The sequence below is a fragment of the Dreissena polymorpha genome, chromosome 7 (genome assembly GCF_020536995.1).
Source record: "Dreissena polymorpha isolate Duluth1 chromosome 7, UMN_Dpol_1.0, whole genome shotgun sequence".
NCBI classification, from domain to species: domain Eukaryota; kingdom Metazoa; phylum Mollusca; class Bivalvia; order Myida; family Dreissenidae; genus Dreissena; species Dreissena polymorpha.
The window spans coordinates 39,308,727-39,336,492 of record NC_068361.1 but is presented as its reverse complement, the minus strand read 5'-3'; the positions used below and the strand labels follow the sequence as shown (position 1 = coordinate 39,336,492).

General features: G+C 38.7%; 1 protein-coding gene across 1 annotated transcript in view; it reads right to left on the bottom strand.

The window, feature by feature from the left end:
* The window catches only part of LOC127839645 (centrosome-associated protein 350-like), a 121,544-nt gene that overhangs the window by 14,016 nt on the left and 79,762 nt on the right, over positions 1 to 27,766 (bottom strand). The window contains exons 16-35 of the mRNA XM_052368030.1: positions 27,627 to 27,748; positions 21,637 to 22,040; positions 20,995 to 21,132; positions 19,932 to 20,113; positions 17,859 to 18,042; positions 17,270 to 17,477; positions 16,058 to 16,138; positions 15,106 to 15,271; positions 11,303 to 11,521; positions 10,460 to 10,603; positions 9,912 to 10,086; positions 9,228 to 9,350; positions 6,250 to 6,380; positions 5,889 to 6,035; positions 4,463 to 4,672; positions 3,205 to 3,353; positions 2,449 to 2,576; positions 1,638 to 1,847; positions 865 to 1,135; positions 45 to 151 (exon numbers count right to left, since the gene is read on the bottom strand). Of these exons, the coding sequence (XP_052223990.1) occupies positions 45 to 151; positions 865 to 1,135; positions 1,638 to 1,847; positions 2,449 to 2,576; positions 3,205 to 3,353; positions 4,463 to 4,672; positions 5,889 to 6,035; positions 6,250 to 6,380; positions 9,228 to 9,350; positions 9,912 to 10,086; positions 10,460 to 10,603; positions 11,303 to 11,521; positions 15,106 to 15,271; positions 16,058 to 16,138; positions 17,270 to 17,477; positions 17,859 to 18,042; positions 19,932 to 20,113; positions 20,995 to 21,132; positions 21,637 to 22,040; positions 27,627 to 27,748 (3,499 nt within the window). The remainder of the gene's footprint in view (positions 1 to 44; positions 152 to 864; positions 1,136 to 1,637; positions 1,848 to 2,448; positions 2,577 to 3,204; positions 3,354 to 4,462; positions 4,673 to 5,888; positions 6,036 to 6,249; positions 6,381 to 9,227; positions 9,351 to 9,911; positions 10,087 to 10,459; positions 10,604 to 11,302; positions 11,522 to 15,105; positions 15,272 to 16,057; positions 16,139 to 17,269; positions 17,478 to 17,858; positions 18,043 to 19,931; positions 20,114 to 20,994; positions 21,133 to 21,636; positions 22,041 to 27,626; positions 27,749 to 27,766) is intronic.

Sequence of the window (27,766 nt, the reverse complement as noted above, 5' to 3'; positions counted from 1 at the left end):
CCAAATTTTCCCAGAGCCAGGCTAACATATTAACTCCTATCTACCTTTTTTGCCGTTGCTGCGCGGAGTGGTGCGTGTTTGGGTGGTTGTGTCTTCAAACGTCTCGTTGTTGTAGCTGTGTGTCATAGTGTCATCACTGGAGTCGTTCATTCTGAATGCAGAGACATTTTGTGCGTAATTTGGTAAATATTCAATTGAAGTCATTAGAATTGGTCAATTACTCATACAAACATCCTATTTGTACATTGTCATGCCTTTTTGTTAGAAAGGCAAACCATTTTAAATTAAATACCTCATTTGTGGTGAAATTATATTAAGTCAGGATAAAAGGTCAATTTAGCTCTGAAGTGGCTGAATATACACGAAAATTGGCCACATGTAGTTGTCATTTATTACTGAAAAATCATTTATAATTGTCGGCTTGAAATGTTGTGGTTAAAAGAGACTTTTTTGTGGACAAGTACATTTTGTTAATTTTTTATTTAAAAAAAAGAAAGAAAAAATACAATTTTCTGATGTGTTTGTTAAATTTATAGATCAGTCAACCAAACAAATCAACGAAAATTAATCAGCACCAGACAATAAGGATTTGATAGTTTTCTTTCAGAAAAACTGGGCTTGATGCATGTACGTAAAGTGTCCTCCCAGATTAGCCTGTGTCATTTGCACAGGCTTATCAGGCACAAAACTTTCCACTTTTATGGTATTTTTGTTTAAAGGAAGTACTTTTTAAACAAAAATCCAGTTTACAGGGAAAGTGTTGTCCTTTTTAGCCTGTATGGACTGCACAGGCTGATCTTTACGCACATGCATTAAGCCCCTTTTTCCCATTGTGCGGTTCATTTATTATTTCGTGTTGCCCACCTTTTAGAGTCCTCCACACTGCTTTGTGACTGTATCTCCTCCATCACGCTGCTCTCACTACCGCTGCGGTTGTGGTTCTTCCGGTTACTCGAGTCGTTCATCAGGGTCGAGTGCTTGTCACGACTTGACACCTCCACACTCGCAGTCGGAAGGTCCTCCTTAATACTCGTGTAGAGTGACTCATCACGGGCCGTTGTGATGTTCTCGGAGACCGCTGTCGTGTCATGGTCGTGTGAGACACTGACGGCACTCACTGTCTTGATTGTTGATTCTGGAGAGAAATTAAACGAAAATATTAAGCCAGGCTCTGGGAAACTAGGGCTTAATACATGAACCAAACATCAACCAGCTTCAATCTGGGAAAACAGGGGTTTTATGAGTATGTGTTAAGTGTCATCCTAGATTAGCTTGTGCAGTCCACAAAGGCTAATCAGGGACGACACTTTCTGCCTAAACTTGATTTTTGCTTAGTAAACTCCCGTTTAATTCCATATAAGCAAAAAAGTGTCGTCCCTGATTAGCCTGTGCAGACTGTTCAGTCTAATCTAGGACAACACTTTACTCACATGCATTAAGCCCCATTTTCCCAGAGTGTGGCTCAATTATTTTTGTATCTTAGTTTTTTGGCACGTTTACAATGATTAAGTTTGCTGTAACATAATGGATAAGGTGTCCCCCTAGCACGGGTTCATTCCCCACTCTGTGAGCGTTCTCTAGATCTTCAACAAAGTACTGATTATAGAAAACAGACTTTTACACCAATGGAAACTCACCCTTTGTGGTTGCAGTGTCTTTCCTGCTGGAGGGCTTATCAGTCTCGTGTCTGCTTGTGATGGCTGTGCTCAGACTGGGATCTTTTAGACTGGGATCTCTGAGACTTGGATCCCTAAAACTGGGATCTCTGACACTTGAATCCCTCAAACTGGGATCTCTGAGACTGGGATCCTTCTTGCTGCTGGCATCCTTGTCCTTTGTGTCCCACACTGAAAGAAGAAAAAACATAGGGTGGGTAAAATGGGGAGCCAGTTCCTCAAAATTAGTTGTGATCAACAAACTGAAGTCTCTTTTAACTTACAAAGTCACTGAATTTCCCTTATGTCCCTGTTATTTAGAGTTAGTGGCCATCATACAAAGAAATTTCAAGTATTATCTAACAACAATCTTCAACCAGAGCTTTGTTACAAATATGACTAATGCCTCTGCATCAACTTTCTAGATATTTTCAAGGGCAAATAGGTCAGGAATGTGAGAATCAATAGGGATAAGAAATGTGTCCTGCACATCTTCACTTCAAGATGAGATCTTAATTTAATGGCTTAAGAAATCGGGAAGAAGTTCAATCAACAAACTTATGTGGACAGACTGACCGACAGAGTGACTCCTACATGTTCCCTCCCTTTGGGGCACTGGATCTGTCATTGGGGCTATATTTCAGTCTTTGGGGCTATATCTCTGTCATTAGGGCTATATCTTTGTCTTTGGATTTGATGCTCTGCCTTTGGGGCTATATCTCTGTCTTTGGGGATATATCTTTGTCTTTGGGGCTATATCTCTGTCTTTGAGGCTATATCTTTATCTGCTTACCTTTCAGTGCCTTTTTCTCCAGCTTGTAGACTCTCGCCTCCTCTGCGTCCAGTATCTTCTTCCACTTGAGGAGCTCCTCTGCGTTCTTCCTGCGGTCCATCAGACGGCTCTGACGCTGGGTCAGGTTCCTGCAAATAATTTGTATATACTTGCTATCTAATAAATGTAATATGTGTACCTGATGAAACCCTCTTGGGAGACAGCAAACACAAGAATAATCAAACAGCTGCCCCATGGCGATCTTTATGTGAACGTAAAGTATTTCAGTTGATGTGGATGTTATGTTCAGCGTAAATTGTTCAGAGGCACAGAAACATTTCAATTTCCAGTCCAAAGCCTCTGTTGCCAAACAGCCCAAAGGCCAATTGCTACCTCGACTTAATTAAGTCTCTTGCTTAAGTGTAAGAATGGACAATAGAAAAGCAAACATCCAATTGGGCTGCTTGTTATGGACAGCAGATGAGAAACTGAAAACAGGACTTGATAGGCATGTTATTACATTAAAAAGAAATTATTTAACAGTGTTTCAGTCATATCAGGACAGTCATTAATCACACTTTGTACTGGTTTTACCCAGGGAAAAGACTCATGAGTGTTTCAATAAGCCTTAGGCTTTCAATGCAATTGAGCTCATGTAAATAGGTTTAAACTAACCACACTTTTCACTTTGCATTAGACTGTTCAGAATGCACAGGCTAATCTAGGATGACACGTTACGCACATGTATTAAGCCCCGTTTTCTCAGATTGCACAAACCTTTCGTCCAGGTAATTCTTCTGGAATCTCTCAAGGAGCACAGACTCATGTCTGGGAGTCCGTGCTGTGGACTTTGGCTCTGTGTTCATCTCAGAGTCCGACTTGGAGCTCTTCTTCCGTTGCTTATCAGCGTCAGAACCCTCGTCATACTGAAAAACATGAGGTTGTCTGGTTGTCTGTTGTCATGGTTATTTCTCACCTTTAGGCGCAATAATAAATTGGAAGAATAAAGAAAACCTTTTGTACTTCTTGCTACTTACTTAAAATTGTGTTTAAGCCTGAGATTCTTATGAACTTTATTTTATCCCAAGAATTCAACAAAACACTTTTTGCAGACAAAGATAACACAATAGACTACAGCAATTGCTTAATATGGAACAACTGCAGTGTGATAGGAGAGTAACAATAAGACCTATAAAATGCCAAAGAAATTGTAACAATATAAATGCCACCTTTAAACAACAGTGCTTCACCCAGAATTTCAAAGGTCAGAATGCTCTTTTGTCAAAAGAGCACTTAAAGGTGCCCAGTCATACGTGTGTTATCCCTGCAGCATATTTTCAATATAGCAGTTGTTATATATATATATTTCATATTACAAGTATTTTATTTAAAACCTTGTTTCTGTAACTAATAATTTTATTAAACAATTTATTGAATTTTCAAATAAAATTTGCTGTTTTAAAATGCGAGCAGATAAAAACAAGAGATGTGTTTGTCAGAAACACAATGCCCCCTATTGCGCCGCTTTGAAGCCATATATTGAACCTTTGACCTTGAAGGATGACCTTGACCTTTCACCACTCAAAATGTGCAGCTCCATGAGATACACGTGCATGCCAAGTATCAAGTTGCTATCTTCAATACTGCAAAAGTTATCGCAAAACTTTAACCAAGGTTAAAGTTTTAGGTTAAAGTTTTGATGACAGACAGACAGACAGACATGCAGACAGACAGACAGACAGACAGACAGACAGACAGACAGACAGACAGACAGACAGACAGACAGACAGACAGACAGACAGACAGACAGACAGACAGACAGACAGACAGACAGACAGACAGACAGACAGACAGACAGACAGACAGGCCAAAAACAATATACCCCCGATCATTCGATCCGGAAATAAAAAGGGCATTGCAGGGGTCCAATTGTGCAGGGTGGGACCTTAGGGCGGCAGAATACAGCGCCCTATAATTTCGGCCCAGCTGGAACATTGAACATACATCAAGTCTGCAACTAAACCTCTATACTCACTGAACTGAATTCTGCCTCCGTGTGAACGTCTGCCGGCCTGGCTAAGCGACCTTTAACCCCTGCCTGACCTTCAGTGACCTTGGTAGCCTTTGACCTTGCAGCCTGTCGTTTACTGATCTCCTCGTACAGTTTTCGCTGCCTTTCTTTCGCGGCTGCTTTGTTTTCCTCGCGCAGACGTCGTATTTCATCCTGCTGCTCTTGCAGTTTCATCTGTCACAGGAAATCAAAGTGGTTTTTTGGAGTTTTCAGCAGTGATTCAGTCATTATATGGCTATCAGTTAACCAACTCACCTTTTTCCTGGATCGGCTGGTTTACCAGTACTAAGTTCACATAATTCTGCCAGTAATTGACAACAGCCCAATTAAATCAGAGGTAGGGGCAGAATAGTCTTAGAAATTATTTCATGACCAATCCAGAAATTGTTTTTATTTTTTTATTTTTTATCAAAGTAAGACTTTTTTGGAATCATACAAAGTTAATTGATTTGTTTTCAAAAATATAGCCTATTTATCCATTATTCAGTAAGCACAAAATCGTTTAGAGCCATATTTGATGCAGCATGTTTAAGATTTATGATATGTGTAGCAGCATACCAACAAAGGCTTTAATAAGATTGATGCCTTTCATATTTGAAATATATATATAGTCAGCATTATTGTCCCATTATTGCAATTGTACATCACATGTTAAGCAGTTGAACTAATTTATACACAATAGCGCATGAGCTTATTGGTAAAGCCCATAAGGTTTGTACTTTCAGATGAATGAATGGAAATTTCACTAACAATAACAAGGGAGGATTTCATACTTTTTGTAGCAAATCCTTCATGTTGCACACATAGAATGGTAGACACATATGCTATTGACTGAACATTTGTAGAAAGTGGAATGTGAAACTTGCTTATATTTGTAATATTTCCACATCTGCTACACAAGCTTTGCATTCTGCCTTCATATCAGCCACATTCTGGGAAAACAGGGCTTAATGCAAAAAGTGTCGGAACTGATAAGCCTGTTAAAGTCCACCATCGCCAATCAGGGACGACACTTCCTGCTTAAACCGAATTTTGTTTAAAAAAGACCTCATTTAAACAATAAAAACATACAATCTGAAAGTGTTGTCCCTAATTAGCCTGTGTGGACTTAACCCTTTGCATGCTGGGAAATGTATAGTCTGCTAAAATGTCGTCTGCTGAATTTCTACAATTAGCATTTCTTCGATTAAAAAAAAAATACTATCAGAATAGCAAACAGTTTGGATCCAGATGAGACGCCACGTTCTGTGGCGTCTCATCTGGATCCAAACTGCAAAAGCCTTCAAAATTCGGTTCCCGCACTGAAAGAGTTAACAGACTAATCTGGACCGACAAATTACGCCATTCATTTAAACATGAAAACAAGAACAGATGATGCAATGAGCCTGACCTTGAGCCCTCGTTGTCGTTTCTTGATCTGTGGGTAGGCGTCATCTGCACCCTTGTTCCGTATGTGCTGCTTCTGCTGCTCCAACCACTGGAGTTCTGCCTTGGTCTTCTCCAGCAATGCATTCTCACGTAACCGTAGCAATGACGCCTGCACGGAAATAGAGGTTTGCAGAGTTGAGATACAAAACACAGGAATTTATTGTTTCTTAAATGAGCATCAAGCAATTCTTACGCAGTAGATTAACATTATTTTGAACACCGTCGATCCATATTCCTCTTATGACTGGGGACATCATTAAGAACCATTATCAAAACACTTTTAGTGAATGTAAGTCCTAACATTAAAATAATACTTCTGCTACCTGATGATGTGCCCTAAGCTCCTCTTCCTTCATAAACTGTCGTACCATCTCCTCTGTGAACTTGTCAAAACCCTCCTCACCCGCAAACAGTGAGTGAAAGTCATGGTGGTCTAGGATACGAGTTGACGACGCTACAATGATAATGTACACTTGATTTGACAACTCTACAATGATGATTTACACTCGAGAACACTACATTGATGAAGTACACTTGAGAAAGCTTCAATGATAATGTACACTTGAGAACTCTACAATGATTAAATGTACACTTGAGAATGGTACAATGATAGAGTACACTTGTTTACACTACAATGATAAAAGTACACTTGAGCATGCAGCAATGATAATGTACACTTAAGAATGCTACAATGATAATGTACATTTGAGAATGCTACAATGATAATGTAAACTTGAGAACGCCACTATGATAATGTACACTTGAGAACGCTACTATGATAATGTACACTTGAGAACACTACTATGATAATGAACATTTAACAAGGGACAAAATTGTCACAAAACCAGGTTTTCATTGTGAAAAAAAATCTGATAAAGGGAGACAACTCAAACTGAACTTTTGAAATGAACAAAGAAAATTAACCCCCTTTGTAAGTTTGTTTTAAAATAAATCTATTTTTAGTCGTGGCGACCTTGACATTGGAGATATGCACATGAATTTAATTTTTTTGACCTTTGACCATGAAGGATGACCTTGACCTTTCACCACTAAAAATGTGCAGCTTCATAAGATACACATGCATGGCAAATATCAAGTTGCTATCTTCAATATTGCAAAAGTTATGAGCAACGTTAAAGTTTTCGGACGGACACACGGACGGACGGACGGTCAAAATTTGTGTGCGTATGGAAAGGCGTTGTCCATATACACATGCATACCAAATATGAAGGTCATATCTCAAGGGACATAGAAGTTAAGAGCATTTTTCGAAACCTAAACGCAGATTTTGAAACCTAAACGCAGACCCCTACTTCAAGGTCATGGTCACAGGGGTCAAAATTGTTGTGCTTATGGAAAGGCCTTGTCCACATACACATGCATACCAAATATGAAGGTTATATCTCAAGGGACATTTATGGCCATTTTTGACCTTTGAACTCAAAGTGTGACCTTGACCTTGGAGATATCGACGTAATTATTTTGCGCGACACACCGTCCAATGATGGTGAACAAATGTGCCAAATGATTTTAAAATCTGACAATGAACGACATAGTTATGGCTCGGACAAGCTCATTTATGGCCATTTTTGACCTTTGAACTCAAAGTGTGACCTTGACCTTGGAGATATCGACGTAATTATTTCGCGCGACACACCGTCCAATGATGGTGAACAAATGTGCCAAATGATTTTAAAATCTGACAATGAACGACATAGTTATGGCCCGGACAAGCTTGTTTCGCCCGCCCGCCAGCCAGCCAGCCAGCCCGCCCGCCAGCCAGCCAGCCAGCCCGCCCGCATTCGCCAATCTAATAACCAGTTTTTTCCTTCGGAAAACCTGGTTAAAAATGCTACTATGATAATGTACATTTTAGAACACTACTATGATAATGTACATTTAAAAATGCTACTATGATAATGTACATTTTAGAACTCTACTATGATAATGTACACTTAAGAACGCTACAATGATAATGTTCACTTGAGTGGAGTGATATGACTAGTTGGACACCTATAATGAAAATGTTTTGTTAAGATATAGAGTTGTATATGCACCCCCAAACATATAAGTGGGGGCATATAATTGAAATCTACACACTTGTGTTGAATATTTTACAACTTCTGAGACAAAGATAATCTTCCTCAGAGTTATGACCAACCAAATTGAGTTTCATCCTTTAATCTGGACTTACACCCCTTATTCAGAATAACATCCAACTTAAGTGTTACATTTAAAAGCATGAGTTACACCCCTTATACAAATGTTCATCCCTTATACAGATTAACTTTCCTAATTTTTATACAGGGTACATCCCTCATAAAGAAATACATCCCTTATACAGAGTATAAACAATAATATTAAGGTACATCCCTCACCAAGGTGTATATCCCTTTTACAGAGTTACCTCCCTTTACAGCATTTCATCCCTTGTACTGAGTAACACCCCTTATACATAATTAAATCACTTACATAGTTATTTCCCTTGTACATAGTTAGATAAATAGAGCCGCCTTCTGAGAAAACTGGGCATAATGCATGTGCATAAAGTGTCGCCCCAGATTAGCCTGTGCAGTCCAAAGAGGCTAATCAGGGACAAAACTTTCCGATTTTATGGTATTTTTAGTTTCAAGGAAGTCCTACCTTACCAAAAATCACGTTTAGGCGGAAAGTGTGGTCCCTGATTAGCTTGTGCGGACTGCACAGGCTAATCTGGGACGACACTTTACGCACATGCATTAAGCCCAGTTTTCTCAGAACACGACTCAATAACACAGACAACCCTAAAAAAAGAATTGAAACCTCAAACAAAGTTACACCTGTTAAATCAAGTAATATCCTTTCACTCTTTCCCTCTCAGAATCAAAGTGAAAATTGCTTTTGCAATCAACATTAAACCAGATTGGAAATGAAGCCTCTAAAACCTATTAGTAAGAAAAGTATTTAATTAAATGTAACTTTCTAAGGTATTACAAGGGCACAAAAATACATATATAAGTGGTAAAGGGTTAAACAGAGTTTCACCCATTTTACAGCGTTACATAACTAAAACAGAGTAACAAGGCTAATACAGACTTTATATTGAGTTACATCCCTCACACAGACCTATATCCCTCTTGCAGATCTACATCCCCTATATATATTGATTTTCAGCCTTTTTTACAGTTACATTAATTACACAGAGTAAAATTCCTTATTATTTTACCCTTAAAAACAGAGTTATTCCCCTTGCCAAGAGTCACTTCCCATGCACACAGTTACCCAACCTTTCCAATCTGATGTCAAAGATCTCATGCTGTACCTTCAGAGGTGACGGATTCATTGTCAGAGTGGTGTTGCTTCCCCTTCTTTCTGTGACTCTGTGATGGCAGGATGGCAAAGAAAGACTCGTCCTCGGTCAGTGAATCATCCATGGAGTAGTTGGCTAAACACAGGAATCCAGAGTCAATATGGAGGATTTAGTGAAACATATAAGCCTGAGGAACTTTATTTTAAATTTGTACGCCTCATGTATATCGTAAGCATGGAAGAGTTTATTGTTATTATGAACACTCAAGTTCAAACATATGGCTTCAGTTTTTATCAAACATATATTATGCTCTGATGATATATAGCAAAATGCAGACATCAACTGAGTTCAATATCATCCATTAAATAATGATGTACTTCCTCGCTATTAATTAACACTGCAGTGTTGGTCCAAAACTGTCCATCGGGAATACGATACAGTTTAAGTTCGTGATCCAAATTGTGTGTGAAAAACCAACAGCAGAACATTTAACTATCAATTTCAACATGCAGAGGAAAACCTGTCAGGGCACATAACAACCTTTTCAATTCAATATTTAGTCACACTTTCCACATGCAAGAGGTACAAAGGGTCTTCTTGGTAACTGGTATTTTGGTGAACCCTCATTTATTAAGAAAAAGTAACAACACATATCATGATGAACATTAGCATACAAGAAACATGCAATACTCCTACCTTGGCTTTCAGTCTCCTCGTGTTCTCGTGACTTCTCAACACGAGGCTTGGCTCTTGCCCCTTCCACGCCAGGCACCGTAGCCTTGACCGCATCTGTGAGAGCCTTGACTGCTTCTGTCTGGCTCTCTATCAACTTCTTTGTGGTCTCAGACAATGAAGAGCCCTCGCCTCGGGCCTGCAAATGAAGTTACATAGTTATGAGTTTGTTGAACCAATAGTTGTATAAACAATAAAATGTGGATCTCTCGCTTCAAGTCTGCAAGAGCAGTTACATACCACCTTGTTAAGTTCTAACCAATAAGTGCAAAATGTATTTATTGTGTTGACCAACAAGTGGTTTTAAAAGATCACTTTGAGCAAATAATAAGAATACATACTCAAAGCATATAATTACTCTCCAAAATTCCATTCCTTACAAGCCTTCTTATTTTTTCAAACAATGCCAAACAAATGCATAATTTTACTTACTCATGAGGCTTCATTATGTGAGGACATACATTAAGTTTAAGTGTTTTGATAATGGGCGTCCCTGGTCATAATGGCCTCACCTTGGCAATCTCATCTGCAGCCGTGAAGACAGACTCAGAGGCACGTTTCCTGTAGTCCTCGAGTTGCTTGGTGGACTCATTGGCCTCAGCCTGTGCCTTCAACTGGATCTCCTTCATCTGTAACTCATGTGCCTGCTGCTTGGCCTGATAACATAGGTAAGAGTGGCCAGATAACATGAGTCAGAGTGGCCTGATAACATGGGTCAGAATGGCCTGATAACATGGGTCAGAATGGCCTAATAACATAGGTCAGAGTGGCCTGATAACATGGGTCAGAGTGGCCAGATAACATGAGTCAGAGTGGCCTGATAACATGGGTCAGAATGGCCTGATAACATGGGTCAGAATGGCCTAATAACATAGGTCAGAGTGGCCTGATAACATGGGTCAGAGTGGCCTGATAACATGGGTCAGAGTGGCCTGATAACATGGTAAAGAGTGGCCCGATAACATGGGTCAGAGTGGCCTGATAACATGGGTCAGAGTGGCCTGATAACATAGTTCAGAGTGGCCTGATAACATGTGTCAGAATGGACTAATAACATAGTTCAGAGTGGCGCAATATCATGGGTCAGAGTGACCTGGTAAGATGGGTCAGAGAGGTCTGATAACATAGTTCAGAGTGGGCTGATAACAAAGTTTAGTGGCCTAATAACATGGGTCAAAGTGGCCTGATATTATAGTTCACAGAGATTTAGTAGTTCACCCAGAAGGGAGTAGGGGCATGGACAAATAAGTTTAAAAAAGGGCATGTTAATACCTTGTTAATTAAACAAAGGGAAAAAAGCTGGAAATACTGTTACAACAAACTTACTAAAACATAATAATATATAAATAGCCTACCTTCAACATCTGTGCCAGTGACACAGTCTCCTGTTGTGCCATGGCGACCGCGCGGGTTCGGTCGACTGTGGTGAGCTGCTTGATTGACATCTCCATGGTTTCAAGGTCGTTGAGCGCTGAGTAGAACTTCTGTTCCAGGGAGGTCGGGGAGAGACGCGGCGGATCAGACGGCGCTTGGCCTATGGCAGGAGCTATGTCAGCGCGTGGAGTGGCTTCATCCTGTAGCATAATTAAAGAAGCCTTGTTCTGGAAAATCTGCACTTAATGCATGTGCATACAATTTTTGCTAAAAAGAGACTTCCTTACAAAAATATACCATAAAGACAGAAAGTGTCGTCCCTGATAAGCCATTGCAGACTGCACAGGCTTATCTAAAACGAAACTTTACACACGTGCATTATGGCTAGTTTTTCCAGAACTAGGCTGATATGACCAATTGACAAGTGGAATAAACAAAGGGGGGGAGGCCGATATGACCAATAGACAAGTGGAATAAACAAAGGGGGGGGGGGGGGTGAGTATTTGTATTTTGTTTCTTTTCTTTAAATGGATTTAAATGAAAAGAGAAGCAAAAGTTAAAATCCTGCTAAGTTTGAATCAGGTATTGTCATTTTTTATTAATATTCTTCCTAGTTAAAATCAGGCACTGATTTTGCATAAATTTATTTGAGGTAGAAAAACAATTATTTACAATCCACACTTAATTACAGCTTGCAAATAGTCAAAGATTCCATAACAATAAAGTAAAAACAATAACACAAAATTCATGTTTCATGAAAAAATAATTAATAAGAACCAAGCAAAATACCTAAAATCAAGATGTGTTTGTGAAACACTATGTCCCCCCATTATATTTGATCTTGAAGGATGACCTTGACCTTTCACCACTCAAAATGTGCAGCTCCGTGAGATATACATGCATGTGTGGTGGTGCGGTCTCGTTCGCTTACGCAAGTGAACTGGCCACGAGACGGTTATGAGTTATGTAATGTTGTGAGCACTTATATAATACGGAAATATTTATTCAGTCTAATTAAAGAACGCTTATTTCCGGTCAGGATGACACCACTGACTGGTTGTAATTCAATTAACTAAAGGCGTCCAGTCAGATACGCCTGAGTACACTCAAAGAATTAAACTAAAGTGAAAACCAAAGCAGCTTTAACGAAAATAACTAACTTTTATTCTAAGAACTAGTAAAATGAAGAACAATGACATAGAATTAAGAACAGGTACAAACCCAGTCTAAAGAATCTAAAGTATCATTAAAAATGAAGCAAATACCTTAATGAATGTAAAACATAAGAAGTTCACAATCTGTCAAAAACTGATATAATTATAAGTTACTGTAAGTTTAAAAGTTGCTTCAAAAATCTAGTTTAGAAAATAGGTCTAACTTAATCTGGAGAACACAATTTATGGAGAGTGGGAAAACTCCAGTGAATCAAATGTAAAAATAAGAAGAACTTACTTGTGTTATTTAAATAAAATAGTCTTTCTAATTTAGAAAATACCAAATAACATGCATGCCAAATATCAAGTTGCTATCTTCAATATTGCAAAAGTATTCATAAAATAAGCGTTTTGGGCCACATATATTTGACCTCTGACCTTGAAGTGTGACCTTGACCTTTCACATACATGCCATAATTTTTCAGACCAATTCCGGGACAATGAGTTAAATTGTCCCGGACTTTTGCCGATTTTCCGGGACATGTATAAAATGTAGCGATATTTATAGACATATGCATTTTTGGTACGTTTTTTTGGTTTCGCATCGTTAATTGCAAAAGTTCGAAAGCCTATCCGAAATACACTTGATCTATTAACGTCAAATTAAACATTACTACTTCTGTTACTAGATACAAGCCACGTGTTTTCAGTGTAAGCGTTCTAAGCATAGATGGTGATGTCACTGCGTTATTGTTATTAAGACCGGTGTGTAACACGTAGTTGTTGATACGCCTTTATTCATTTATAACATTTATTTAATAAAAAATACAACAAAACAGTACCGTTAGATCGTCAACTCGAATCAATTCACAATACATTCAACCAATCACAAACTGCTTTTAATCTTTTACTTAGCGATGTTGGACTTCATATGTGTGAACAACTATCCTTTGCCCTTACGCAGCGGGAAATAATGACGTAGTAGATTTAAGTCAATTAACAACCACATTAAACAATGCCGCCTTTTCGGTTTGCGTGAGATAATCGATATGATAACAGGACCCCTGTTAATTGAACGATTTTGACACGTAGCGTAGTCTGCCTATTCGGGTAGGCATTGTCATGGAGACGCTGCAGATATACACAGATTCGAGGTGCAGTTAAGCCTAAGATAAGGTACATGTATATATGGATTTTGTAAATTCCGGGACATTTGACAGATTTCCGGGACAGCGGGACAAGTTCTTCATTTCCGGGACTGTCCCAGACAATCCGGGACGTATGGCATGTATGCCTTTCACCACTCAAAATGTGCAGCTCCATGAGATACACATGCATGCCAAATATCAAGTTGCTATATTCAATATAGCAAAAGCTATTGCAAAATGTTAAACAGGCCAACCAACCAACCAACAGACCAACCAACCAACAGACAGGGCAAAAACAATATGTCCCCCACTACTATAGTGGGGGACATAAAAAGCACTTAAATTGAGCTAGAAATAATGGTGTTTTAATGTGATATTTACACATACAATGACAAAGATTGTGTGTGTGGAAAATTGTATTTTCTCCATTAGATATTACATACATGCATACAAGCATGTTAAAACAGAGTATTTAAAGTTCAGGTATTTTATGGGTACATAAATAAAGTAAACAAGATGTGTTTGTGAAACACAATGTCCCCCTATATGACGTTTGACCTTGTAGGATGACCTTGACCTTGACCCTTTACCACTCAAAATGTGCAACTCCATGAGATACACATGCATTTCAAATATAAAATTGCTAGCTTCAATATTGCAGAAGCGACATTACATGAGCAATTTTGACCCATATATTTGACCTTGAAGGATGACCTTGACCTTTCACCACTCAAAATGTGCAGCTCCATGAGATACACATGCATGCCGAATATCAAGTTTTCTATCTTCAACATTGCAAAAGTATTCATAAAATTAGCGATTTGGGCCACATATATTTGACCTCTGACCTTGAAGGATGACCTTGACCTTGACCTTTCACCACTCAAAATGTGCAGCTCCATGAGATACACATGCATGCCAAATATCAAGTTGCTATCTTCAATATTGCAAAAGTACTCATAAAATGAGCGATTTTGGCCACATATATTTGACATCTGACCTTGAAGGTTGACCTTGACCTTGACCTTTCACCACTCAAATTGTGCAGCTCCATGAGATACACATGCAGCCAAATATCAAGTTGCTATCTTGAATATTGAAATACTGCAAAAGTGTACATTAAATGAGCGATTTGACCCATATATTTGACCTTTGACCTTGAAGGATGACCTTGACCTTGACCTTTCACCACTCAAAATGTGCAGCTCCATGAGATACATATGCATGCCAAATATCAAGTTCCTATCTTCAATATTGCAAAAGTTATTGCAAATGTTAAAGTTGGCGCAAACCAACCAACCAACCAACAGACAGGGCAAAAACAATATGTAAAATATTTCACATTTAAAGGTTACTCATGTGCTGAATTGCATTGCGTAGAATACATTGATAATGCACACTTTACACAATACTTGAGTGATAAACAACATCTTTATTATATGATAAGATGAGTAATGTTGTTACAAAGATGACCAAAATTACCTGAGAGAATTCTTCGTTGATACTTGATTCAACATCTGGAGACATTCTGTCTGGTTTCCTTGATGACACTCTGGCAGACGCAGTTTTCAATGTGGATGGCAAACTTTTCTGACTCAAGGCTGCTGCGTTCTTCTCAGATATACTCCTGTGTTTGGTAATTTCCTCACTGTATCAACAGAAAAGGGACTGATTATCTATAACATGGCTATTGTCAGTGGTCTGGAGGTATTTCCCAAAGAAATGTCTCAGTTAGGTGCAACTATTTTGCTTAAACTTGCAAATCCACGAAAGTAAGGAGTTAGGGTTAACCATAACCACAAGGAATTTCAAAGTTAGGTGCACTTATTTTGCTTTAACTTTCAAATCCATGAAAGTAAGGAGTTAGGGTTAACCCTAGCTCTAAGGAATCTCAAAGTTAGGTGTAATTATTTTGCTTTAACTTGCAAATCCATGAAAGTAAGGAGTTAGGGCTAACCCTAACTCTAAGGAATGTCAAAGTTAGGTGCAATTATTTTGCTTTAACTTGCAAATCCATGAAAGTAAGGAGTTAGGGTTAACCATAATCTTTAGGAATGTCTTAGTTAGGTGCAATTATTTTGCTTTAACTTTCAAATTCATGAAAGTAATGGTTGGGGTTAATTCTAACCCTAAGTCAAAGCTAGGTGCAACTATTTTGCTTTAACTTTCAAATCCATGAAAGCCATGCTCTGAATGGTCAGCACTAAACCTTGCTTTACAATATAGCGGACAGGGTAGCCCCTGACCTGACTTTGTGAAGGCAAAGACAGCTGGTTTGGAGCTACACTGGCTGCATATGGCATATGCCCTGTTTTCACATGAATTGGCTAATATGACATATTGTAAATGTGTATTTAAGGATCAGATTTTCACTCCATATAGAATTAATGGGAAAAACAACAAAGACAAAAAATCAATAACAAACATGAGGTACCTTTCAAAGGACTGTGTGTAGGACTCCTCATGTAAAGTTTCCTCGTCCTCCTCGGTATCAGCAGTAAACCTTGGCTGGGACCTTCACATGCAAACAACACAGATTAATAATATACAGTTGTAGTGGCGCAATTGATACAGTGTTTGTTTAGTGACTGGGAGGTTACAGGATGCCCCACTGTGGAAGCGCACTTTAGCAATCCCCCCACAGGTACCAAGTACTGGTCCTACCCATGAAACAGACTTGAGAGCAGTTCACTAAGCCTTAGGCTTTCAATGCAGTTGAGCTAGAATTAATAAGTCTAAACTAAACCAATAACACAGATTAAACAAAAAAAATTATTCAGGGATAGAAACCATTTTTTAAACCAGTAATGGCCATCCTGTTCTATGTACAGGGGACATCATGAGTTTTCTCAGAATGACTTAAAGGGATCTTTTCACGTTTTGTTAAATTGACAAAATTGAAAAAAGTTGTTTCAGATTCGCAAATTTTCGTTTTAGTTATGATATTTGTGAGGAAACAGTAATACTGAACATTTACCATGGTCTAATATAGCCATTATATGCATCTTTTGACAATTTAAAAACCTGAAAATTATAAAGCGTTGAAACGCGAAACGATTTAATAATTTGGAGAGTTCTGTTGTTGTCGTTTAATTTTGTGAAACTACGAAGATTGCTTGTATAAAGTATAAAATACGTCATACATTCATGCTTGGCAGGATGGCCGAGCGGTCTAATTGGTTTTTACTCCAGGACTCCGGGGGTCACTGGTTCGAGCCCTGCAGCGGGCTAATTTTTTTTCCTTTTTTTAAATTTTATTCTTGATTTTTTACTTGAGCTTTTTAGATCCAATGTTTACATTTATCAATATAAAGCATTTAATGACAAACTTCAAAACATGCCAAAATCTGTGAAAAGACCCCTTTAAGAGTGCCCACTTCATACATTAGAAAATGGGCCCCAGGTAATTTCCATTCCTACTGATCATTTTTTAAATTCTAATTTACAATGGTATTTATTACGAGAGATCCCAGATTTGAGTCACAATAACGCTGCATTATTTTCCAAAAATTTACCTTTAAAATTTCATCATCTTTATTAAAACTATACTCTCTGTAAGATGCACTTTTTCTCTATTTAACTGAAAAATAATATGATTTCTTACCACCTTCAAAAACAAACTCTCTACACCTGACCACACACTCACTTTGTTCGTTCCGAAGAGCTCAGGGTACGTAAAGGTTCGACGGGCTGTGACCTTGACCCCAGCCCAGGGGACGTACTCCGGGCCCCTCTGGGCTTGGGCTGCGGGGCTGCAGACTGGTCATGTGACCTTGCGGCCTTCAAATCTGACTCTGAGACTGCCGAGACTGTGGGCTTCTTTTTGGACATGGGCTCTCGACCGGGCCTTATAACTGGGAATTAAATATTCAACATAACTTCCTGAAATGTGTAATCTTCACCAAAACAACCCTCAAATAAAGACAATTTTCTAAATAAAATGCCAAAATATCAATTTAATTTCAAAGAGTATAGTAACTCTATATGCAAGAAAAAAAACTTATTTCAGATGGGGATTGGATTATTATTCAATGATTGTGAAAATCATATTAAACATCTAGAAAGTGGAGAAAGTAAAATGTAATTCAAGGAAAATTTTGAAAAAAAAAATCAATATTCTTGATGGGACAAAAGAAAAGTCTTCAAATTTGTTGTTTTATTATAAATTTTACCATAGTACTAAACACAAAAGGTAAGAAAAAGTTGTGATAAAAGTTCAAATAAATACAACTTACTTCTCTCTTGTTGTCGCCGGGAGTATATACTGAACACATTGTAGTCGTCCACTGATGGGCTCTCCCAGGAGTTACTGGCCTTGACGACGGGTTGTGTGGGTGGGGGGATGTTCAGGGGTTTGCTTGACAAGTCTGACTTTGATGATCCAACATGGTACTCGGTCTTTCTAAGACCAGTACCAATCTGAAGGGAAAACCAAGTTGTTAAATCAGTTCAGTCTATTTGTTTTATCATAACCCTAATTCTGTGATTACAGCACTCATTTTGCTTTCAACACAATGTATAATACTTGAAATACACCAACTTTCTTGCTCATCTTTAAATAAAAAGTTTCCAACAACAAAATATGATTATCTAGTAAATATACAAGACCAAACATAAGATAAGTATCTAAAAGCGTTTCAAAAACGATTCAGAAAATGTTTTATTTTAGAGAAAATTGTTAAGTCCAAGGTCTGCAACTTCAAAAATCAATTGACAAGAAAGAAACTTGAACTTGATCTGTAAGTCATGATATGACGGTAGATCCACACACCTTAAATGAGGTTTATATCTGCAAGCGTTTAAGAAAAAAATCCAGGAAACATTTATTCTAGAGAAAATAGCCAGGGCTTTTCATGGCAGAACATTTTATGGAGCCAAAGTTACCTTAAAACAAAGTAATTATTTTTAGTTTGGTTATTTTATGAGGTTTTAAGAAGAAAAAGCTGTAGCCAAATACAATTTTGTTCAGCCAAGTTTGCTAATTTGTAGCCATTGGCTAATTTTGGCTAATGGCAGCACAAGCCCTGAAATTTCTAAGTCTAAAGCCCCAAACTTTGCAAAAATCAATGAACCGGAACAAAACTTGAACTTCATCTGCAAGTCATGAATGTAAACTCACATACCAAAACTCACTTAAAACTTGAAAGCCTTTAGGAAAAACAAGAGCTGTCACCATAGGATGATTTATGCCCCCTATAAACGCTTGATAGAAGTTATGAGCTTTTTTCGAAACCTAAACGCAGATTTCGAAACCTAAACGCGGACCCTAAGTTCAAGGTCAAGGTCACAGGGGTCAAAATTTGTGTGCGTTTGGAAAGGCCTTGTCCATGTACACATGCATACCAAATATGAAGGTTATATCTCAAGGGACATAGAAGTTATGAGCATTTTTTAAAACCTAAACGCAGATTTCGAAACCTAAATGCGGACCCTAACTTCAAGTTCAAGGTCACAGGGGTCAAAATTTGTGTGCGTATGGAAAGGCCTTGTCCATATACACATGCATACCAAATATGAAGGTTATATCTCAAGGGACATAGAAATTATGAGCATTTTTCGAAACCTAAACACAGATTTCGATACCTAAACGCAGACCCAAAGTTCAAGGTAAAGGTCACAGGGGTAAACATTTTTGTGCGTATGGAAAGGCCTTGTCCATATACACATGCATACCAAATATGAAGGTTATATCTCAAGGGACATAGAAGTTATGAGCATTTTTCAAAACCTAAACGCAGATTTTGAAACCTAATAGCGGACCCTAAGGTCAAGGTCACAGGGGTAAAAAATTTTGTGCGTATGGAAAGGCCTTGTCTATATACACATGCATACCAAATATGAAGGTTATATCTCAAGGGACATAGAAGTTATGAGCATTTTTCGAAACCTAAACGCAAAGTGTGACGGAAAGACGGACAGACAGACAGACAGACGGACAGACAGATGGACAGTCCGATCACTATATGCTCCCTTTTCTTCGAAAGGGGGCATAAAAACTCAGAAAAAAGAAAACCAGACAGACAACGGACTAATGGACTTAAGCACAGACAGACTAAAGGTCGAACTGATGGACAGACAGATTGAAGGACAGACTGATGGACTGACGGACAAACAGACTAAAGGACAGACTTATGGACGGAAGGACAGTCTGACTACTATATGCAATCTACTGGGGCACAAAAACATATTAAAAGATTTGGCACAAAATTAAAATTCACTCTCAGGGAAAATGAAGAATCTACTGTGAGCTTTTAGTTGGAAATATACAGAATATCTGTCAACAATAAAAGACAATCTACATTTCACACCTTTCGTCCCATCAAATCGTCCGAGTCTGACTCGTCTGTGAGCGTTATCTCACTGAACGTTGATGTCTCAGTGATAGTGTCGTCTATTTTGTCTGGTACCCTGTTTGAGGTGTGTTTTGAGGGTTTTATAGCTTCAGGGCTGGGACCCGATGGCTCTGGTTGCACAGATCGTGGTTGTGAGCCTGCAAAAATGGTCACGATTATTGATTATGACAAATTCTTGCTAAACCCTTTGCCCCTTAGATACATATTTAACCCTTTACCGCTTAGATACATATTTAACCCTTTACCGCTTAGATATATATTTAACCATTTACCACTTTGATACGTATTTTACCCTTTACCACTAAGATATGTATTTTGATGCATTTGTAGTCACTTCGAAAGTTAAATTTAATTCAAGACTTTTCTTACTAGATTCAAGTTTTAAAGGCTTCATTTCGATCCCTTAAATACTGATGAGCAGCAAACAGCATTAAACCTGAACAGACTGCGAGTAACTCACAGGCTGTTCTGGTTTTATGCTGGTTGCACATTTTCACTTTGCTTCTGAAAGGGAAACGGTTTAATAGTAACTTGTGTTGTGTCAAAGTCAAGGCCAGTGTCATCAATGATAATCACTGTATGAAAACAGTTGGTTCATTTCACTGACACTACAAATTAGCAGCGTAATGTCGCCATTTGTGTCATCAAGTGTTAAACGTAAAAATTTCATCTATGTCATACAAAATGTAGGCTTCACTAAAATGAATAGACACCCAGCCTTCGGTGAACAAAATTGTGAGCCAGACAACATGCACATGTCCGGTTCAATAAAGAAATGAAAATATTTAAATTTAATTTTACCATTTTTAGATGCTGCAAATCCAAAACATCTAATCAATTTGTTGTGGCCTAAACCATCTTTTTTTTGACAAACAATTCACAGTTTTCTTTTTCATTATCATGCATGATCCTTATGAAAATGTTGTATTTTTAATTGAAAATATGTTTGACATGCTTTTATAAGAAAATGATTCCGCAAGTACAACCAAATTATAATTTAAAAGTAATATGCCCAAACCTGGAAGATTTGAAGTAAATACGGAGAACTTGTCGTTTGCAGCAGTAACACGTTCGTAGCGAGACATAAATTCCTCCTCCCTGTCGCGTGTTCGCACGTCTGCATCGTTCCACCGCACCGAGGGTTTGCTAGCACCATCTAAAAAAATATGACAGGTAAACAGGAATCGTACATGGGCAAGCATTGTGATGTATAATAATATATATTTGAATTAAGTTCTTTACTAGTTGGCCTTTTAAAATAATCTGATATTTACCAGTAGCATTTAGTATGTACCTAGGAATTAAGATACTTCACAATAAAATCTAACTGCAATATTCATCCTTAATAGAAACAAAAGTACAACACCACCATAAAGTTTGCTACATGTAATCCAAGCTTGATGCTCCGATGTTTTAGTAAGATGTTAGGCCGGGGGGGGGGGGGGGGGTGGAGTTTATTTTAACATTAAGTTCATAATCCTATCCAGCATTATAAGTTAAACCTAAGTAATTATAATATTGAAAGCACTCATTCTGAATTTCAAAGTATTGATAGGAAGAAGAACCTACACCAATTTCTCAATTTTAGTCAAAACAATATAAATTTTTCCAAACTAAAGGGCCCCCACCTCATTCCTAAAATGGTGAATGGTGTACTCACTTTCATCTGAATGAGTAACAGACTGCGCCTGTATCTTCCTGGCCTCCTCCTTCAGCCTGTTCTGCAGTGTGGCCGCAGTGTCTTTGATGGCCTGTATGCGCTCTGCCCGACTCCGCGCACCGCCATCATGCAATCGACCCAGATCACTTAAATAATTATCTTCACCGTTCAAACCATTAAATCTACCGGACAGTGATCGCGGTTCGGTGTTCAGTTTTTCCTGAAGAGCTTGCGTGAATTTTGAGGTAACACTGTTGACGTCGATTGACAGATCACCAAGGAATGTTCGTGCATTACTGGCAGGGGGTTCTGGGAGGTCAATGTTTTTTTGTCGCAATGGTTTCAACACGTCTTTGGTGTTGAGTGTCCGAGAATTACTGACACCATCTATGTCCATTTTGTTTCTGAAATGAAAATCAGCTTGAAAATGTTGGATCTGCTTTTTAACACTTTGCACTATAATATTTCTCCTGAAATACTCATTCTATACTATATAGACACATTTAAATGCAATACTATTTTATGCTTTCCGGTGGTTTGTAGAAAAATATCAGTGAATTAAAACTAATAATTCACTGTTTGAAACAGTGAAAATTAACAGTAAAAATTATCAATAATTGTCACTGTTTTTCTGTGAAATAATGTCATTTTTTTGACGAAATGATGTCACTATTCCAGCGAAATTCTCCAATTAAGCTCTTTTTCAATGTAAATTAACGGTGAAAAAAGCATAAAATAAACAGAAAATGTGTTGGATTTAAGTGGAATATCCATTTTATTTCATATGTGTGTTCTATGATCTTTCTATATTAAAATCGATATTCCATCAAATTCAACAAATCCTCTATATTTTTCCTATTTAGCACACTCAATACTATCCGCATATTAAATTTATTTAAAATGTTTACTTTATGAAGAAGTAACACATGGTGTGTAAGGTTTTTGTTGTTGTTTGCTTCATTATTTTTTTCTATGTGCCCTAAGGCAAAACCGTTTACTGGTGAACAACTAATCACATTACAAAACTATCTAAATTATTTATTTAGTTACAATATCCAATTTGATGTAAACACATCCCAGCATATTCCATGTTTAAAATGTTCCAAGTTTTCTAATTTAAACTTTGCACTTATTGCTTAACAGCTAAATAATGAAGAATCATGAAATCAAAACAAATCAATTAACAAATATATTGCCATCTGATGTTCATAATCAGTACAATCCAATACTTTGCTATTCATCACTTGACCTTTAACCCTTTGCATGCTGGGTAATTTGTCATCTGCTAAAATGTTGTCTGCTGAATTTCTAAAATTAGCATTTTCTTCTATTTTTTTCAAAGAATACTATCAGAATAGCAAACAGTTTGGATCCAGATGAGACGCCACATTCTGTGGCGTCTCATCTGGATCCAAACTGTTTGCAAAAGCCTTCAAAATTCGGTTCCAGCACTGTAAGGGTTAATAGCTGACATTAACATTGTATTTCCCCTTTCAAACACCTGACATCAAATTCTTGTGTGATACTGATATATTTACACCATGTACAGATTATTATGATGGCCTATAAATTACACCCACTTAATTGTGGCACTCTAAGCTGTAAATGTTGTGCATGCTGACGTATATCATGGAGGGATTCAGCTGTAAGGGTTGTGCATGCCGACGTATATCATGGAGGGATTCACGTTGTGCATGCTGACGTATATCATGGAGGGATTCACGTTGTGCATGCTGACATATATCATGGAGGGATTCAGCTGTAAGGGTTGTGCATGCCGACGTATATCATGGAGGGATTCACGTTGTGCATGCTGACGTATATCATGGAGGGATTCACGTTGTGCATGCCGACGTATATCACGGAGGGATTCACGTTGTGCATGCCGACGTATATCATGGAGGGATTCACGTTGTGCATGCCGACGTATATCATGGAGGGATTCACGTTGTGCATGCTGACGTATATCATGGAGGGATTCACGTTGTGCATGCTGACGTATATCATGGAGGGATTCACGTTGTGCATGCCGACGTATATCATGGAGGGATTCAGCTGTAAGGGTTGTGCATGCCGACGTATATCATGGAGGGATTCACGTTGTGCATGCTGACGTATATCATGGAGGGATTCACGTTGTGCATGCTGACGTATATCATGGAGGGATTCACGTTGTGCATGCCGACGTATATCATGGAGGGATTCAGCTGTAAGGGTTGTGCATGCTGACGTATATCATGGAGGGATTCACGTTGTGCATGCCGACGTATATCATGGAGGGATTCACGTTGTGCATGCCTACGTATATCATGGAGGGATTCAAGTTGTGCATGCTGACGTATATCATGGAGGGATTCAGCTGTAAGGGTTGTGCATGCTGACGTATATCATGGAGGGATTCACGTTGTGCATGCCTACGTATATCATGGAGGGATTCAAGTTGTGCATGCCTACGTATATCATGGAGGGATTCAGCTGTAAGGGTTGTGCATGCTGACGTATATCATGGAGGGATTCAAGTTGTGCATGCCGACGTATATCATGGAGGGATTCACGTTGTGCATGCTGACGTATATCATGGAGGGATTCACGTTGTGCATGCCGACGTATATCATGGAGGGATTCACGTTGTGCATGCCGACGTATATCATGGAGGGATTCACGTTGTGCATGCCGACGTATATCATGGAGGGATTCACGTTGTGCATGCTGACGTATATCATGGAGGGATTCACGTTGTGCATGCTGACGTATATCATGGAGGGATTCACGTTGTGCATGCCGACGTATATCATGGAGGGATTCAGCTGTAAGGGTTGTGCATGCCGACGTATATCATGGAGGGATTCACTTTGTGCATGCTGACGTATATCATGGAGGGATTCACGTTGTGCATGCCGACGTATATCATGGAGGGTTGTGCATGCTGACATATATCATGGAGGGATTCACGTTGTGCATGCTGACGTATATCATGGAGGGATTCACGTTGTGCATGCCGATGTATATCATGGAGGGATTCAGCTGTAAGGGTTGTGCATGCCGACGTATATCATGGAGGGATTCACGTTGTGCATGCTGACGTATATCATGGAGGGATTCACGTTGTGCATGCTGACGTATATCACGGAGGGATTCACAAAGATTTACATTTGAGCCGCACTCTGGATAAAGGGGGCTTAATGCATGTACATAGTGTTTCCCAGGTTAGCCTGTGCAGTCTGCACAGGCTTATCAGGGAAGAGACTTAAAGCTTTAAAGGAAATTTTTATATAAGGGGAGTCTCTTCCAGCAGAAAATCCAGTCCAGGCGAATAGCGTAGTCCCTGATTAGCCTGTGTGGACTGCACAGCCTTATCTGGGAGGACACTTTAGATACGTGCATTGAGCCCTGTTTCCCCCAGAGTGTGCCTCATTTGTTTCAACTGGTTTGATAAACAGCACATTTCCAGCAATATAACTATAACCTGTACCATAAATAGTTTTCAGAGTATAATTTAAATAAGTGGTATAGTTATACCGATTTGCACTTTAGTCTATGTGTCAGACATGTTCCTTACACTGTTCAAAGTAGGTAAAAGCATTACATTAAACAGTAGTTTTATCACAAACTTGACTAATACCCCTGCATCTCTTCTTGAGCTATATTCAAGGTCAAATAACTCAGCAAATGTTTGGGTCACAGGGAATGAAAAGTGTCTTTCGCATGTACATTTTATGGACATGACATTAAAATTTGTAATTGAATGACATAAAAAATGTGAAAGTAATGCCCTCTTCAAATTTATAACATGTTAAGCGGTAAGACTGAGAGACCGTGAGAGCAACTAAATAAACAACCCTAACAGACTGGAAAATAATTGTAAAATAGCGACACATTAAAATTAGCCTTGTTCTGAGAAAATGTGCCTAAAATGTCATCCCAAAATAGCCTGTGCAGTCCGCGAAAGCTAATCAGGAACAAAACTTTTGTTTTTCATGGAATTTTTCCTTTCTAAAAGTCTCTTGTAAATCCAGTCTAGGCAGAAACTGTTATCACATATTATAATGTGCTTACTGCAGAAGGCTAATGTAGGAAGACCCTTCACACACAATCATGTATTAGACTCTTCACACACAATCATGTATTAAGACCCTTCACACACAATCATGTATCAGACCCTTCACACACAATCATGTATCAGACCCTTCACACACAATCATGTATCAACCCTTCACACACAATCATGTATAAGACCCTTCACACACAATCATGTATCAACCCTTCACACACAATCATGTATTAGACCCTTCACACACAATCATGTATAAGACCCTTCACACACAATCATGTATCAACCCTTCACACACAATCATGTATAAGACCCTTCACACACAATCATGTATCAACCCTTCACACACAATCATGTATCAACCCTTCACACACAATCATGTATCAACCCTTCACACACAATCATGTATCAACCCTTCACACACAATCATGTATTAGACCCTTCACACACAATCATGTATCAACCCTTCACACACAATCATGTATAAGACCCTTCACACACAATCATGTATCAACCCTTCACACACAATCATGTATCAACCCTTCACACACAATCATGTATTAGACCCTTCATACACAATCATGTATTAGACCCTTCACACACAATCATGTATCAACCCTTCACACACAATCATGTATTAGACCCTTCACACACAATCATGCATTAGACCCTTCACACACAATCATGTATTAAGACCCTTCACACACAATCATGTATCAACCCTTCACACACAATCATGTATTAGACCCTTCACACACAATCATGTATTAGACCTTCACACACAATCATGTATAAGACCCTTCACACACAATCATGTATTAGACCCTTCACACACAATCATGTATCAACCCTTCACACACAATCATGTATTAGACCCTTCACACACAATCATGTATTACACCCTTCACACACAATCATGTATTAGACCCTTCACACACAATCGTGTATCAACCCTTCACACACAATCATGTATCAACCCTTCACACACAATCATGTATCAACCCTTCACACACAATTATGTATCAACCCTTCACACACAATCATGTATTAGACCCTTCACACACAATCATGTATCAACCCTTCACACACAATCATGTATTAGACCCTTCACACACAATCATGTATCAACCCTTCACACACAATCATGTATCAACCCTTCACACACAATCATGTATCAACCCATCACACACAATCATGTATTAGACCCTTCACACACAATCATGTATTAGACCCTTCACACACAAACATGTATCAACCCTTCACACACAATCATGTATTAAGACCCTTCACACACAATCATGTATTAAGACCCTTCACACACAATAATGTATTAAGACCCTTCACACACAATCATGTATTAAGACCCTTCACACACAATCATGTATTAGACCCTTCACACACAATCATGTATTAGACCCTTCACACACAATCATGTATTAGACCCTTCACGCACAATCATTTATCAACCCTTCACACACAATCATGTATCAACCCTTCACACACAATCATGTATCAACCCTTCACACACAATCATGTATCAACCCTTCACACACAATCATGTATCAACCCTTCACACACAATCATGTATTTAGCCGAGTATTCACAGAGCAAGACTCAATTGAGAGAAAGCTACACATTAAAATGGGCTGTGCTCTATAAAAAGAGGGTTTAATGCATGTGCGAAAAGTATTGTCCCAGATTAGCCTGTGCAGTCTGCACAGGCTAATCAGAGACAACACTTTCCGCTTTTATGATATTTCTGTTTAAAGAAAGTCTCTTCTTAGCAAAAAAACCAGTTTCGGCAGACTGCACAGGCTAATCTGGGATGACACAGAGCATGGCCCAAATGTGTTGCTACAATTCCCCAGTTCCCCCCCCCCCCCATCCCTCCCCCCCTCTACAATTCCCCAGTTCCCCCCCCACCCCTCCCCCCCTCTACCTGAGCAGTGTAGCAGTGGGGGTCTCTAGGTCAGAGGCGTCCCCAGTCAGTGTGGAGCTGCTGTCACTGACCTCCATGTCCTCTCCCTCACCCTCCGACACATTCTCCTTGTCCTCCCCAAACTGGAACAGACAAACAAA